The sequence below is a fragment of the Pteropus alecto genome, unplaced genomic scaffold, assembly GCF_000325575.1.
Source record: "Pteropus alecto unplaced genomic scaffold, ASM32557v1 scaffold90, whole genome shotgun sequence".
NCBI lineage: Eukaryota > Metazoa > Chordata > Mammalia > Chiroptera > Pteropodidae > Pteropus > Pteropus alecto.
In genome coordinates, this window is record NW_006429894.1 from 172,999 (window position 1) to 189,832 (window position 16,834).

The 16,834-nt window shown below is 56.2% G+C and overlaps 1 protein-coding gene across 8 annotated transcripts in view; it reads right to left on the bottom strand.

Moving 5' to 3' along the window:
- The window catches only part of LOC102890196 (neuron navigator 1), a 62,972-nt gene that overhangs the window by 25,481 nt on the left and 20,657 nt on the right, over nt 1-16,834 (bottom strand). For 7 of the 8 annotated variants that reach the window (XM_025044556.1, XM_025044549.1, XM_025044558.1 and 4 more), the window contains exons 2-4: nt 2,061-2,199; nt 1,421-1,718; nt 17-597 (exon numbers count right to left, since the gene is read on the bottom strand). In XM_025044556.1, coding sequence (XP_024900324.1) covers nt 17-597; nt 1,421-1,718; nt 2,061-2,199 — 1,018 coding nt within the window. The remainder of the gene's footprint in view (nt 1-16; nt 598-1,420; nt 1,719-2,060; nt 2,200-16,834) is intronic. The other variant, XM_006904423.3, reaches the window with a different exon arrangement.

Here is a 16,834-nt window from a genome sequence, read left to right on the forward strand (position 1 = left end):
CGGGGAGGGGGTCTGCGTCCAGGGCCACCGCCTTGGCTTTGGCCTTCTCCTTTTCCCGATCCGTCTGGTTGACCGGGGCCGGCGCGCTCCGCCCACCAGCCACCTTGGAAGGCTCCTTCAGCCTGGAGGGTGCCAGTCCTGCCTGCTTGGTGCTGAGCAGGCTGGGGTCGATGCTGCTGCTGACGGGGCGCGGCCCGCCCCGCCCACCGGTCACGCTCATGGAGCTGGACTTGGCCGGCCGGGGCAGGCTGCGGTACTGGATGGTGGCTCGGGCTCCCGGGGCCAGAAACCCGGGCTCTGCGCTGTTGGACACATCCAGGCTGGTCTTGCGTCCACTCACTGGCTTCACAGGGATGCCCGAGGACTTCTGGATCTTGCTGAGCGTGGCTGAACCACCGGTCTGCATGACGGTGGCAGTGCCTGTGGCGGGAGGCTTCTTGTAGCCGAAAGACCCCGAAGTGGAGGGCCGGGCGAGGCCTGAGGGAGGCTTCTTGGCCTCGCCCGGGCGGTCCCGGCCGGCGTCCGAGGAGGAGCGCTGCAGCCCCGCGCTCCTCACGGCCAGCTTGCCCTTGTCCGCAGCTTTGCCTTCTGGCCGACCTGCAGGAGGTCGGACACGAGAGAAAAGAAACCAGGCAAGATCATCACAACGCTTTTCCTTCCATCCCTGGAGAAGGGAATGCGTCGACGTTGCACAGAACGTCAGGGGCCTCTGTAGGCACAGGGCAGAGGCTGCTGGGGAGCTGGGGACATTTACTGCCAGAGGGAAGGAGCCTAAGCGGGAGGAGCCTCGGGTTTCTGTTTGTTTCGTCCTTGCTGTTTTCTGCTCCAGGAGAACATTCCACTTGGGCTAAAATGGCAGAGGCAAGCAGAAAGGCTACTGAGAGGGAAGTGCATCCAGCAACTGCTCCAGGAGGGTGGAGGAGGGAAACAAGTGGACCGGAGAGGGGACACCCAATGGTAACTGGCCCCAGCAAATAGTCACCACGGGCCACCTGGGAGGGACAGAGGTCAATTTATCGTGCGCAGGGCCTCCGGGAGGTCACGCGAGTCCCCTGTGAAGGTAAGTCCCCGACCAAACGTGTTGGGTGGGGAAAGAAGCCAGGGGCGTGTCTGAGGGCAGGATGCCCGGGCTCTGACCGCTCTGACTGGACCCCCTCCCTCCCTCCTGGGCCTCTGATCGGACCTGCTCCCTCCCTCCCTCCTGGGCCTCTTCGCAGGTGTGTGACTTTAGCTCAGCCGCTCACCCTCTCTGGGATTTTATTTCCGCATTTGGAAAGCAGAGACGGTGGCAGCAGCAGAGCTAACTCACGGACCCCGCCTTGAGGGCCTGCTCACGTCCGGTGGGCTGGGGACCCCCAGGAGGAGGAGCAGCGGGGAGCAGGTCCCTGGCCGTGTGTCCCCGACTCCACTGCAGGCTCACCTGAGACTCTGAGGGCGCTCTGGGCTGTGTGCGTGATGGGGGACGTGACGGCCACGGGCGGGGTCTTGCCCTTCTTCAGGGTCCCGGGGTGACCCAGGCTGACGGGCTTCTTCAGGTCCCCGACTTTGGAGGAGTCGTCGCAGCTCTCGGGCCGCTCCCTCCGCCACTTAGAGCCCCCGGGCTCCATCTTCAGGCTGCCGCTGTCGTACTCCGGCTTCCTGGGGGCCTTGTCTTCTGACTCGCTGAACCAGCTCAGCCCGCTCTCCGCCAGGGAGCGCTTCTCCGAGTCCGTGCGCAGCTGCGTGGAGGGGGCAGAGGCTCATCGTGGCTGCAGGGGGCCCTGCGCCTCCCAGAGCCTAAGTCCACCCAGGGCTCCCCGCACGCCTCCAGGGACGGGGAAAGACACCGTGTGCACATCTCCCAGGGTTCTTTCCTGCCCGTACGGGCATCACTGCATGTGCTGTGGTCCCCGCTCACCGCCCACAGCTAACGTCTTAGGGGATGGCTGGGAGCGTGAGCTTTTCTTCCGCTGGCCCTGCGAGGACCTGGCCGAAGGCACGCGGGAAGCAGCGCCATGGAGCGGGTGAGAGCACGTGCACGCTCGCACGCAGGCACCGCCCCGGGGTCTGCACCCACGTACCGCCACCGAGGAGTCCCTGCGGGACGCAGTGGGCGTGGTCGGGAGCGAGTTGAGCGAGGAGCTGGCGTTGAACTCCTCTGAGCTCAGGTTGTCCGAGGCATCGCTGAGCCCGCTGCTGATGGAGCTGCTCTCATCCCAGCTGCGCACAGGGGAGAGAAGGGTTAGCAGCCCAAAGGGCAAGTGCGTGTTCCACGGGGGCGGAAGGGCTGTGTCCTGGGCCTGGGTCTGCAGGTAACTCTGTGTGCCACTCAAAGCGCCTTCTAGTTTGGCGAGGTTCTTCTATAAAAGGAGAAGACTGTCTTTATCTGGCAAAGGAAGACGTTACATGCCCTTAACAGAGACACGTTATAAAGACGAGGTCACCCTTACATCGACCCAATTAACACAAAGCCGGGCGCTCTCTGCGCCTTACGCCTGCACCGTGTAATCACCTTACCGTCGTGCTTTTTCAGACGTGCTCCCCGGCACTTTCCTACCTTTGCTAAATTTCTACATTTTTAAAATAGGGCCAGGAAAAGATCTGTCTTTTCTGGGCCCGCTTCGGCCTGAATGCTCCCGGGCGTACAGCTCACCTTCCCCTGGGGAGGGCCCCGCTTCTCAACAGCGTGGACCGCTTCTGGAGGGAAAGCACGCTTCCTGTGTGGCCAGGCAGAGGGGCCAAACTTGTGCACGGTTCTATTTTCCTGCCAGTCACTTGGGGTACCTGGTCTGTGGTATCTGGGGAAGGCTACTGTCAAACATTTGTGTCCGTGCGTCCTTGCATCAAGTGTCCTGGCCCACGTGCTAAGTGGCCTTGGCAAGGCCTCTATCTGTGTCCCTTTGGCTCCTCGTCATAACGGGTTTCACCGTCAGAGCCTCCTCGGCCTCTCAGGCCCACTTCCTCTCGTCCTGGCCTGACGGCCACTCGCCGGTCTCCCTCTGATCACACGTTCATTTCTAAGCTCACACTCCATCTCCTGCAGCTTCTCGTCAAAGGTCCTGTTTTCCAAGCCTCTCAGCACAGCTCTCCCTCCCTTCTGGACCCCGAGTTCTCCGGGTTTCGCTGGTGGGATGGCCTTGCCCGAGGGCCAGTCTGCGCCCGGGGGCTCTCCTCTCTGGATCCTCGTATCTGCGTCCACAGCGGGCTTATCGCCTCTGCGTGCGTGCAAGGACCAAAGAGGCTGGAGATTTTTTTTGTGAATTAGCCGGTATCTGGAAATTTTCTTTTTGATTTATTTTGAGTTTCTCATCGTGGAACAAAACTCAGACATGCAAGTCATCTGAGTGCTTGGCCCAGGTTTCGGCTGGCCTCCAAGCTATGTGCTGGGAATAGGGAAGTGGGTGGTTTGGACGCCTGGCTGGCTTGCTCTGCAGTGATTAATCCAAACAGTGAGAAAGAGCAGAGAGAACATGGGGCTTTGAACACGCTGCAGAGCGACTTCGCGTCTGCTACTATGAAACACAGCCACTGCTAAATGACAGTCGGCCTCTTTTTTCCGTGACCCACGACACAATAAAGCTCACACGTCCTGGGCCAAGACGCCCCACCCGCACTCTGCAGGGAAGGAACACCAAGGAGGAGAGCCCGGCTCTGGTTTTATGGCCCTGTCAGCCCTTTTGGGTCAAGCCGAGCCAAGCGAGCAAGCAGAGTCTTCGCTGCAAGTTCTTAGGCCAAAGACCGAGGAAGCCTGTGGCCGTGGGAGTGTAACGGCTGGGAATCGAGCTGGGTGCGGAGCCCGGCCCTGCGCTGCGGGCGCCTGACGCTGAGACGCGGGGCGGGGGGAGTCCACCTTGTCCAGAGCACACCTCTGCCAAGTCCCAGACTCTTCCTCCAGCCTGAAAGCGTGACCCCAAGGTCACCGGGGAAGGCTGGCTGCAGGACGTAAAGACGGGCCATGCTCAGTGCACTTTCTTTAAAAACATCAGAAAAGTAGTACACGCGTCAGCCAGGACACAAACAGCACGTGCAAATGCGGAGGGAAAGGAGAATGCCCCTTTCCGCTCGCTTCTACTTCCGGGGCGGAAGGTTACTCTGCTGCCTCCGTGAACACCCCGCGCATCTGTCCTCCGGCGGTGTGCGCCCCGGACCTGCCGACGGCGGCCGTGCCGGGACCGCAGCGCATCGCCTGGACGACCCCGGCCGGGCTCCGGTGTTGGAACCTCAGCCTCCTCCTTTGCTGGTTTGCGCTCGTTTGACTCAAGCGCCTCTTCCGGGAGGTTTCTGGAAACGGATGCTTGGCAAATAACCTCGAAGGTCTCACATACCAAGAACGTCTTTGTCCTGCTTTTGCACGTGAGGGTTGGGCCAGGCCTAGAGCCCTCCGCCGACCCTCTCGTTTCAGCAGGGGGGGTGTCGCCCCTACGCCGCGCCTCTGCGGCTGCCATTCTGCCTCCTCGGCCTCTGGCCCGTTTCCGTGCCCTCTGCCAACTCCAGGCCTCTCCCCTGCTGTCGGAGAGCACCCTGAACGACGAGGAGCACTGCAGGCCGACTCCCGCCCCTGGGGCTGGCTTCCTTCCTGGGCCTCTCGATCGTGCTCTTCGGTGTGGGGACGTTTTCCCTGACTGTGGCTCTGAGGGCTCTGTCCCCCCCGTTTTTCAGTTCTCTCTTCTAGAAGTTCTGTTACTCAGATGATAGGTCTCTAGGCTGATATTCTCGTATTCCACGTCTGTGTATACGTGTAACTCTCCTTTTTGGGCAGCGACCTCAGTTGTATCTTTCCTTGCCTGTCGCTTTGATTTTCGCTTCTGCTTTAATTCCCGGGGGCACTTTAAAAACCTGCACATCGCTCTTTCGAGGATGCAGTCTCTTCTCCTAATGAGACGTCCGCGCGGTCCTTTATTCAGAGGAGCAGCCTGACCATCTCTTCGCGTTGGTTCCAGCTGCTTTATTGTTTGTACTGGTGAGACTTTCAGGTTACAGACCTGCTCAGGTACCTGACGATCCTGGGCTGTTCGGACACTCAGTTCCGTCCGAGTCCACAGGGAGCCTTGTGCTCTCCGGCGGAAGCTGCTTCCTGGCCCCACTGTCTGCAGAGTCCCCCTCCTCCCAGCACACACCGAAGATGGTCAGGAGCCCGGTCCCCCAAAAGTGTAGCATTTACCAAAACCTTCCTTAGCACCTCGTTGCTGATGTAACAAAACCAAATTCTACAACCGGCTGCTGAAGACTCTCCACAGCCGTTACCCACATGGCGCGTGACCACGGGCACAGCCCCGCAGCCAGCGTCTGAATTCCCATCCTACGAACTCGCCCAGGGTCACGTCCGACCCCGACCGGGCAGACATTCCCTGAGGCCCTGATGTCTGCAGGGCAGTGTCCATGGTATGGAAAACGAGTGACCGTCCAAGATGAGCTCACGACCCAAGGGTGGAGCCGACCCATAAGGGGGACGAATGCCACAGAAGTGCAGGCGACGTGCATGAGGGTGCGCGGGAAAAACCCCTTTAATTCTCCCGGAAAGGCCCGAAGCGCGACCACGCCGCGGCAGGGTGCAGATAAACTCAAAGCGCGTCCCCGTCCTCTGTCCCCTGCACTCCTGTCGGGTGACCAGCTGTCTCGCCGAGTTTCCTTATGGAAACGGGCCTGCAGGAGGAGCCAGGCTCCCCACCCCCCCAACGTTGACCCGGGTGGGCTGGAGATCCTGGCGTAATCGCAGGGCTTGGCAGTGATGGATGTGAGCCCCCCCACACTTGCTATGGGTTCTCGGGTTCCCCGCAAGCTCCGCATTTTGAACTCTCACCTTTCATCAGAGCCCAGCTCAAATACCAGTTTATTCCAACACTATACCATTCTTTTCAACAAGTTAGCCCCCTGGGTGCCGATTCACCAAGCCCGCCCCCTGGGGCTGTGAGAGCGGCACCTGACTCCTCCCCTCATTCTCGTGCCCACTTCCTAGCACTAATGCCACAGTCCTGGGAGCACGCTGGTGCCCCCACTTCTGTGGAATGAAAAGGAGGACTGTGAACAGGCCAGCTCGGCCAAACACTGCCATGTGTGTCTGCGGACACGTGGAGAGGCACGGGGCAGGCCGCTCCCCACCGCTGGGAAAAGCACCAGCACTAACGGGGCTGCTGGCTGCGGCCGGCCGCCCCTCCCAGCCTTCCCTCTCGCAGTCTGTTCCCGCGTTTCAGGTCCAGCCATCCGCAGCCAGAGGGCCCAGGGTGTGGCGAGCCAGCTGGGAGGGCGGGCCAGCCTGTGACTGCACACGAGAACCCTACGGCTCTTCTGGCTCCACGTGGTTCTCGGGAGTCAGGCCTGAACACTGGCTCGGTCTCCTCTTGGCTGGGACGCGTGTGCCTAGTGGCTCAGCGACCAGGCTGCTCTGACCATCCCCGCTTACTGGGCGAGGCTCCGTACAGGAAACCTACTTTCTCCTCTGAGAGTGGAGACGTATCTGCAACACAGTGCCAAGGCTTAGCATGAAAGGACAGTGCAGTGGATCTCAGCAACTTTATGTCATATTAAAATATTACGGGTTAAACATGTTACTGTAATTAATTTCACCTGCTTTACCTTTTAAAAACACGACTATTAGAAAATTTAAAATGACAAATGTGACTCCCATCCCATTTCTATTGGACAGCGCTGTCCCGAACAGGAAACGTATGGTAAGTGAAGCGTTGGCTTTGAGGCGCAGGTTCATTTGCTGCTACAGAAGCTACGGCCGGCCATGGCCTGAAAGAGCTAGGGCTGGCGGGTGAACGCCGCGTACCCTCTCACTGGCACCCCAAGTGCTAAACTTGCTGAGGACACACGTGAAATTATTAGCCACAGTCCTCAGAGAGCAACCAAGAGGTTAAGGAGAAGAGATTTTAAAAACAGACAGCGGAAGAGTCGGCGCAAAACCAGGCAGCCCTGCGATGCTCAGCTGTGAGAGCAAATCCCGGCCATGGAGACCGGCCCCCTACGCCAGCCCCGCCAGCACCTCTCAGAGTCAGTAGCCTCTCCTGCCCCCGACCCCCACGCGGCCTCAGAGCGCCCCAAGAGCCGGGGGGAGACAGCGTCTGCTTCATTACATGTCTGTGGTTTGGCAGAGACCACAGCAAGCCAGGCCAGGGGAGGAGGGGAGGAGCGGGGCAGACGATGAACGGCGCAGTCAGGGGCTTACAGGGAGCGGGTCGGAGCGGAGACGCAGCCGATGTGAATTCTCTGAGCTACGGCTTCATCAAGGGTGCAGGTCACTAAGGAGGAGGACTCCAAGAACAAGGCAACTGGAGTCTGATACAAAATGGAAGGGGACGCACAGTTGGAGAACTTATTTGGCCCCTGGAGATTTGGCAGTGAGCTCATCCTCATAGGAGAACGAACAGTTCCAGTAACTTGTTAAAGCCACTTTCGAAACACCAGTTTGAATCACTGAACTACAGGATTAACTTTGTTCAACTCTCAAATGCTGAGGCTAAGTCTGTGGCTGACTGTGGGCTGGGGACCCCAAATCCGGGTTTAATTCCTGCAGGCTGGTTATGTGGCACTACCGACATGAGTGAAAAGTCAGAGGACACAGCTGCCACAGCTTCAGAGCTATCGCTTTAGGGCCCCACCTGCCACCCCCAGGCGATGCATTCCTCCTCAGTCACGCTGCGAAGAGCTTAAGATTAACGCCACGGAACACGAAAACGGTTCCGGAGGCCAAGCCCAGCCGAAGCACCAGCCAAGAAAACCAGACCCTCTCGCCCTCCTGTACCTCGACTGTTCTGTAAAGCTCTGAAGTCACAGGTTCTCCTCATTGCCTTTAAGTCACTTGGCCCATAACTTCTGCAGTGACTGCTAAAGGTCCCTGCGGCATCTAGAACGGCGTCAGTGTAAGCGAACGCAGGGCCACTCTATCGCCGAACACGAGACGCCACCAGGACACCCCCTCCAGGAGAGGGCTGAGGGATGCCCGCGTCCACGCCTCCTCGCTGAGTTTCACCCACCCGTGCGTCTACTTCGGCTCGCTGTCCTCTCCCTCAGGCCTCAGCTTTCACAGTGGGGGCAGCACCCCACTGTCGAAATAAAGTCATCGGTTTGTTTCGATCCTGTGCCTGAATCTGTACAGAGGCCATCGCACCAGCGGCGGAACGCTTCCAGGGAGAAGCAGCCCGCCAGCATGGGGGCCTGACTGGTCTGCAGAACTGAACGGCTTCGCAGTTACGTACAAAATTCTGTGCATACGTGCAATTTGGTAGTCTCTTTTCATCCTTTCAGATTCTCAAATGTCTGTGACCCAGAAGGAAAATGTTAAAAATCAGCATCTTGCCTCAGAAGATGCTGCTTCGAGCACTGCCTTCTTAATTCTGGTCCTTAACCTTTGCCTTTAGCTTGAGTTTCTTAAACTCAGACCATTGCTATAGACCGAACTGTGTCCCCCCAAATCCTTATGTTGAAGTTACGGCCCCCAAAGACTGTACTTAGAGATGGGGCCTGCAGGGAGGGACTGCAGGGTCAATGAGGTCACGAGGGTGGGGCCTTAATCTGATAGACTGATGACCTCATAAGAAGAGGAAGAGAGGCCACAGGGCCCTCCGTGTGTGCGAAAGCCACGTGAGGACACGGCGCGAGGACAGCGGTCTACGAGCCAGGAAGAGAGGTCTCCCCAGAAACCACCCTCATGGCACCTCGATCTTGAAATTCTAGCCGCTAGAACTGAGGAAGTTCCTTCCTGCTGTGTAAGCCGCCCCAGCGGCCGGAGCAGACTGATACATCCATTAACAGATGAAAACCAGCTTAATCTTTCTTTACACATCAATGCCCCGCGAGGCTACACTGGACACCGCCCTGATTCAGGCTGGTTTGCAGCCTGAGGTTCCCTGACATGATGTGTGGATCGTGACTCCACAGGTCGCTACGGAGCAGATGAAATGCCCCAGCCCGCCGGGCTCAGCAGAAGCTGCGAGCTGAGAAAGCCACACGTCGAGCCAAGTGGAAGGAATTACCACGGCCGCTGTGCGCTGGCGGGAGGCGGATCTGGAGAAAGTCCATCTTTTCATGATGAAACCAGGTTCTGTGTGTGCCTCTAACGACATGACTTGCGACTACTCGGTCCTGCAAACGGCTTGTGCGGCACTCTGTGGAGCAAGACGCAGCGCCTGGATCGGCGGCGTCGGTGTGTTTTACGGGGTCATCACGTGGGAGAGGGTAGCCGCAGGGTGGCGGGCATGGGGCAGAGAAGCGAGCAGACACGGGGTGACACGAGAAGCTGTTTCTGAGATGCGGCTGGGGCCTCGCCGCCGGCTGGCAGGCGAGCAGAGGGGAGGCGCAGAGGGCCGAGCGCCCCGTGGCGTCTCCTTAGCCAGGACCAACTGTGGTGAGGAACGCGGACTCGGACTCAGACTCGGCGGCCACCATCTGTCTGCATTTGCTCTGGTTTCGGGGACCCTGCCCTCTCGGCCTTCCCCAAGCCTGCCCCCGCTCCACTTCGTTCTCAGGGCTAGAAATGAGACATCGGCGTCCCCTCCTCTCTCTTGTAGACGGTTCCAAACGCAGAAGTCTGAGTCCTTCGCAGAGTAAAGGATGGCTGGACTCTCCCAAGAAAAGGAGAACTTCGTGGGGCGCCGGCACCTTCACCTTCGGGGCTGGGGTGGGGAGGCGGCAGCCCTGCGGTGGTCATTACCGGGCTGAGTCAGCTCATGTGTCCTAGCCCCCGTTCCACGTACAGACGGCTCATTCCGCACCTATGGACCACACGTCTGGAAAGTTGAACATCACGGGCAAAATGTTTGATTCTTAACTTGGGCAAAAAAAAATTATCTTGACAAAAAAAACTAAAAAGTCACAAAGTTAAGGTGTCAATTGATAAAAGTAATCTTAATTCGAGTTTTTATCAGAGAGAACTTAAGAAGAGTCAGTAGGGCACTGCTTGGAACTGGCGAGGACGTCCCGTTTCAGAGATTTCTGGAAGGGGATGAAGATATCCGACGTGCAATTTCCTGAGACACTTCCCGCTTCCTCCCACTTGTCACCCACACTCGCCCTGAGGCGCCCCCAGGCTCCCCCGGGCCCCACAGCCCTGGCTCCCTGAAAGGGGGCGCCGCAGTGGTGTCTGCATTTTCCTGAAACCGAGGAGGAATCAAGAGAGAGAGACAGCGATGCCACCGGGAGAGGCAGGACGGGCCCAGGTTAAACGTCTAGGACGGGGCGGCAAACCGTCCCCGTGGGGCCCCGCAAGGCCCCAGCAGTGTTTCGGGTCTCTGACGAGACCACTCGGCTCTGCACCCGGAGCACGCGCGCACCCACAGACACACTTCACGGCGAGAGCAGCTACGTCCCAGACTTTACTTATTAACAATGAAATCTGAATTTCATATACTTTTCGCATGTCACAAAATACTCCTTTCGATTTTTCCCCCAATCACTTAAAAATGTGAAAACCATTCTTAGCTTTGTGGGCCAGACAAAAACAGGCGGTGGACCAGATTTGGCCCAGAAAGCCAAAGTTTGCCGACCGCCGGGCTAGACCAAATTAAAAACAAGAAGGAAAAGAAATAAAAATTTCTCAACTGCCAACTCCCGGAACAAATCACAACCGTGGATTAGGAAGGACCTCCACTTTTATTCCCTTTCTGATCTAACCTGCTCTGTTTACGAGTCAAAACAAGATTTTCTACCAGCGGTACTTACTACTGGCTTAGTTTTGACTCAGGAGAAAAAAGGGGGGAGGGTCAGGGAGAGGGGGAGGTAGGGGCGGAAAAGAGAAAAGCAAGCACGGGTCCGGCGCGCCCCTCAGGCCAGCCCCTCACCCCTCAGGCCAGCCCCGCCGCACCGGCACCGGCACCGGCACCGGGCGATGCCTCAAAGAGGGGTGGGCTTCCAACCCGTCTGTCGCTGTTAGATGCAGGGCTGACAGGAGCGAAAGGCTTTTCCAGTGAGAAACACAAACCGTGCCCCACAGACGGGCTAGAAGACTTCACGCACAGCGCTTGCGTGTGTGTCCGTCACCAGCACGGCAAGAGAGAAGAATCCTGGATGCTAACGAGCTGTCGCTCGTCTCGAGGTCCCCAATCGCCCTGTGAGCTCCAAGTGAGCATCAGAAGAGGCGAGGGGGTGGGACTCAGGCCCTCGGCTCACACTCCCAGGGAGGACCCACGCTGCCTCACAGATCCAGCCCGGAGGCCAGTGTGTTGCCAGGGAGGCTCATCCAGGAGCTTCTCACTGGGGAGGTGGGGGTGGCACCTGATATCATTGTTTCAAAAGAAACGGTCGTGAGAAGGCAGAGAATTTAAGGGCGCACTAACAGAACATTTCTTAATCTGTGTGCATCTCGCAGTGAAGATTTCCATCGTAGCAGAGCCATCGTGCAAAGGCCTGAGGCTGCTTCGTGGAAAGCTGCTGGTGACTTAGCCAGCAGGCAGGCTGGGAGCTGACAACGTGAGCCGAGCCCAGCAAACACGACGGATAGAACCTGCATGGAGCCGGACAAACGGGCAGCGATGTCCCCGCTCCACCAGAGCAAAGTCTGCAGCTGTACTGAAGACTCGAGGCTTCCTGGAAGGCAGCCTCAGAAACCGCAGGAACGTCAGAAGACAAACTGCTTCCAAGGACACTCCAGGTCTTTACACCCTACCGTCCAGCATCAGAAACACGGAGGCCAAGGCGATGGTCTGTCGGTCTGCGGACTCCATGACCTGACCTGGCTCACTCGCCAAGCTGAAGCACCGCCTCCGCCTTCCCGCGCCTAGCGCACTGGGGAGATCCAGCGTCGCTCAAGTATTCGTAATTAAAAGGCATCTTTATTATTCTGCCTTAGGTACTGATCCACGACACGTGCTTTTGTCAAAAAGGCATACATACATTTTACATTATTTTCTGGTGGAGAAGCCAGATCGGTGCTGATCCATGCAAATATTCTAATCTTATTTTTCTTGGTGACCATCACCAGATCATTGCTAAAACAAGTTACCACATGTCCAGGCTTTAGGTATGTATGCCAAGCACCCTGCTGGGTACTTTTACATACACGTACAGCCTCATTTGACCTTCATTGAACCTGAGTTAGATATGACCTTCATGTAACCTACAGGAGAGCTGAGCCTCAGACAGGTAGAGTTACACGCCCTAGGTCCCACAGCTAGTTAAGAACCAGACCGATTTAATATCCACATCTGACCGGCTCTACAGTCCCTTTTCCTGTTACGAAACAGGGCACTGAAGTGAGGGGTGGGCACAGAATAGCCAAACTAAACTGTGCATTTTCTCAGGTGGCTGGGGGACCACGTGGCAGCGCTTTTGCCTGCATTATGTGGCAGGCGGCCTTCCCCAGCAATCTGTCAGAGGGCAAGGGTCACTCGCGCCTGCCTTTTGACAAACAGAGGGTCTCCGGGTCAAACTGAGTTTGCATCTGCTGCATCCCGCTTACACGGCACCTCCACAGCTCCCGAGGCTCAGGGCTGAGAACGCTGAGGAAAAGGAGGTTCGCGGCCCTCGCTGAGCTCCAGGAAGGGCTGTGGCAACAAGCATGGGCAATTGTCTAACTCACAGAAACCCTTCAGAGCGGCTGAAAACGGTTCCTACAGTTCGAAAGGCACATCCTCGCACTGTGACGGGGGCGCCACCACGTGACTCTGGCCAGCAGCTTGCAGGGGAGTGGGCAACAATCGAAGCCCGGGTCTGCGGAGTGGGCTGGGGAGCACCTTGTGGTCACTGACAGACTCAGCGTCGGGTGGAGACCTCATTGTTGTATCTTTCCCCTCTGGAAAACCCCCTCCAGGACCCTACCTGGCTCTTGAAGGTCAAGGCCAATCTTCCGGAAGGTGCTTTGCAAAGAAGTCGTCACCGTCGAGGAGAATGCAAACACGGCTCCCTCGCGGTGAGCTGGGGGAGTGCGGGGTGAGGCCCCACGAAGGGGTCATTATAAGGGACACGTGGCTCCGGCACAGGGTCCTGGGGGAGGGGAGCGACAGCCCTCCACGTGGGTGTCGCCCGGGCCCCCCAGGATGGCCACTGCCCCATCCCTGGGACCTCATTTCAGGGCCAGGTCGGTCTAGCAGCACTGACGGAGCTCCCACGTCGAGAGCGCGGCCTTCCATTTCGGGCGTGGCCAGTCTTCTGAGGCATCGAGGTCGCCAAGTGCCTGGCTTTCACAGCTCCAACATGGCGGCTTCCCTCGGAGGAAGTCCCGCCCACCAACTTCCTCTTCCCTGTCTATCAACGCCCAGGTGGCCCCCGATTGGTCATCTCGGCGCCGAGGCCTGTGCCCTGCCCTTCCGGCTGTCCTCCGTCCTTCCGGTGCCCACCTTAGCCAGGCGCACACAGTGCTGAGGCTTTCGGACAGAGCGCCCAGAGGGGTGGAAGGGTGTGTGCCCAAGGGCAGGACGCATGGAGTAGTGCCCCGGCTAGACCTGAGCATGGGGGCGCTCTAGAGACCGCTCCCCACGCAGAAGCGCTTCGCTCACCCGGTCTTTCCGGAAAACACCCTGCAAGCAGTGGACAGCTCCAAGTTCAAGAGGAAACGTTCCTCTCTCTTGCCTCTGGATGAAAATGAATTCAGAAGAGATCTTTCCTTGGTCAATGGCAAGTGCCCCGGGTCAGCTGATTTGGGGGACCCTCATTTGATGAGGGTACCGAAGAGGCAGTACAGGGTTGAACCACAGCGTTGTGTGGCCGCTCTCCCAAGATGGAAGATCACGTACAGAAACCGGAAGAGGCCTTTAAGGACGCTTCCCCCTTTGGGGACCTTGCGGGGAAGCTGCTTTTTCAGTCGATGGAGTGTGTATGACACCAAAGTCAAGGCCGCTGACCAGGGAGATAATGGGGACTGCTTCTCTGTCGTTGATAACACAACAGCATGACACGGTGGTAAGAACCAGTAGTGTCGCGTTGGTCAGCCTAACAGCCATGCTCGTGTGGAGAGTCCTCCTTAACCTACTCGTAGGGCAGACCTATTATTATGTGACCACAGAAGGAATCGTTGGGGCCAAGAGAGAATCATTTTCTGATCAATCACAAAGGTAGCCAACGCAGAATTCTCCGGCCAGGATTCCTAAGGATCTGTATGTTGCTAAATCCCGTTGGGACCTTTTAGTCCCGTCTTTCCAGTCTGTGGGGTTGTATTTAACAGTGTCCGTCACTCCTTGGATTTCTTCCGTTTGTCAGCCTCAGTGACGGCCTACCCTTCTGTTCTCCCTTACCCAGACTCCTTCCTCTACCTCTGACTGCTCTTAAACTCTGGTCTTCCATTGTATGTGGCCCTTGACTTACTGGTGTTCTCATTCTACCCACTCCCCTGGGAGTTCTGTCCCTAACCAAGATGACGGCAAAGCGTCTACTTGTACAGTAAGAGAAGCTGGATGGAAGGATCTGGCATAGAGTAGATTCTCAATACACTTGTCGAATGAATGAATCAAGGGGCCGTATGCAAGTATTTTCCCCAGAAAGGATATGGCTGAGAATCCTACGAGAGTCCGCTGCAGGAAAGGCCATGTGGAAAACGACAACTGCTAAGTGTTTTCAAAACAATTTGGACCCCTTGGGAGCTCCCAGGTTCTAGCTCTCTCTCACTCCCGCTTCCTTAGGCATTCATCTGCCATCAAATTGGCAAAATGCCTGCTTTGGGCAAAGAGTTTAATAGCTTCGGCTGGGGTTCCTGCAGTTGGGAAGGTCACACCAGGATCTTATTAGCTCCATCTTTAGTTTAAGAACAATCCCATACATTTACCCAGCTTGGCCAACACTTTATGTGGCCTCTAACACGTTTCTGGAAAGCCCTGCTATACAGCCTAAAAATTCAAACGGAAGCAAAATTTGCTGTATTCTTTATGTGTAAAACTGACCTCTCATGGTGACAGCTCCTTGAGAACCTGGAGTCATTTTGGTGGAAAACACTTATCCTGGCCAACGCGACACGCAGCATTTGAGTTGAGCGCTGTCATTTTGAAGGGGGTCACTGGAGAAGCACGACTGAGGTAGAACATCGTCCCAACCTCTCTCTCTCTAACAGGGACATTCGAAAGGTACATTCTTACGCCAACTTCAACCCCTCTCCAATCCCAGACGGCGGTCAGCCTTGAGGTCACCAAACTTCGTCACACAGTAGGTGGTGGAATTAGTAGGAGGCTTCTCCATTTACCCAATTTTGGACTGAAATTTCGTATAGCACAATTGTTTCTGCGTCTTCCATTTATGAAACATGCTATGTAGTTCCCGCAGGGGTTCGTCAAGACTGTCCCCCAGTACTTACATATACCAGAGTGGCTCCTACGTAGATAATTTTAATAGTATTTACATGAACACCTTTCCCTTGAAAGAGCCACTTCCCAGATAAGTGAATGCTCGTGATTCGGGAAGACAGTTAGGGGTGGCCAAGAGAACTCTCTTTGCTTGGGGGACTGTGGCTTTCTAATCCATTCACTGATCCCAGACGGATCTGAGATACTCTACAAGGTAAGCTTTAATTTGAGCCTCCCTTTCTCCCCCCAGACAACCCATACATTCTTTCCTAATGTAAAGATTTCCAATAAGAGCATAAAACGAGCAGTTAATGATAGGTCCCAACATGTAAATTACCGTGGTCTCCAAAAATAAAGCTTCATGGGGGAAGAATTTGCAAGTTACCACTGTGAGGCAGACGCAGGTTTCCTCACAGCACGGAAGCCCGATGTCCTCACACAGCCGGCGGACGAGCGCACCCCCCAGCCCTCGGGAAGGATTCTTTGGTGTAAACCAAACCATGACTTTCCCCTACCTCGCCTCTCTGTCTCCCTCTCCTCAACCAACCTTACAATTAAACACCCGACGCTTGTTCCCGAGGCTAAGTCTTTCCTTACATTTCTAGAGAGCAGTAAGGGGAAAAAAGCAACGCTCTAATTCCTTACCTCTGCAGCACTGTGTCTAGGCGGTGACGGGGACCACATGTGACCTGTAAAGTTTCCCTTCCTGCCGACCAGCCCATAAATGCTTACATCCCTGAAACTCTTAGAATAAGAGCACTTGTTAGGGGTTTCAAAGGACGCGTTCCCAAGGGGCCCTCTGGAGTCATGCCTTCTGAATAGCTCCTCTCCCACCAAGATTCCCCACTCGAACGCCGGGCAGGTTTGTCCAAGGAAATTCTAGCATTAAGAAATCCCCCTGAATAGAAAGTTTACTTGTCGCTTTAACCTAGGCCTTAGGGAAGGCTGAGTTGTCACCCCGATGGGGGAGGGGGGTCAGTGATCTGGCCTGGGTGGGCGTTGTAATTTTTATAGACCTCCTGCCTTCATCTTTATCTCAAAATTAACTGCCTTCTCATCTTAAGTCAGCAGTTCACGGACCGCTTACTCTTAGCGAATTATCTTTGTTGAGGGCTCTGAAGGTTTTCACTTCAGAGAACAGGACAGCTGAATACCACATTGTGTGTGGGGTCAAAGGTCAGCATCAGAGCACCCGGCTCATGCATTGTGGAAGACCTTCATCTTTATGGGTGAGTGTTCCATGCATGTGAAAGTCAGCATCTCTCTCACCTATTACAAAGCCTTAAAAAGAACGAAAAGAAAAAGAAAGCTTAATTCTTAACCAATAAGTGGATGAGGCAAAGATCGTGATGCAGAGAAACAACTATGTGCAGGTGTTCGGGCAAGAGGGGGCCATTCATGCCTCAGGCATGACACTGCCCACCGAAGGATGAAAGGCGAATGGAGGCAAAAAATAACAGGGAACTGACAAGGTTTCAACTTCTCGAACCCGACCTGCAAACGCCAGCTATTCGAAAGGCAGATGTCCTGCCCTGTTTTCACAGAGCCAGCTACTGAAGTCCCTGTAGAGCTTTGCAAACACCTGGCCATTTCCGAAAGCGGTTGTTGCTTTCGACACCCTAACAAGGGGTAGCCATGACTCTGCAGCAAAT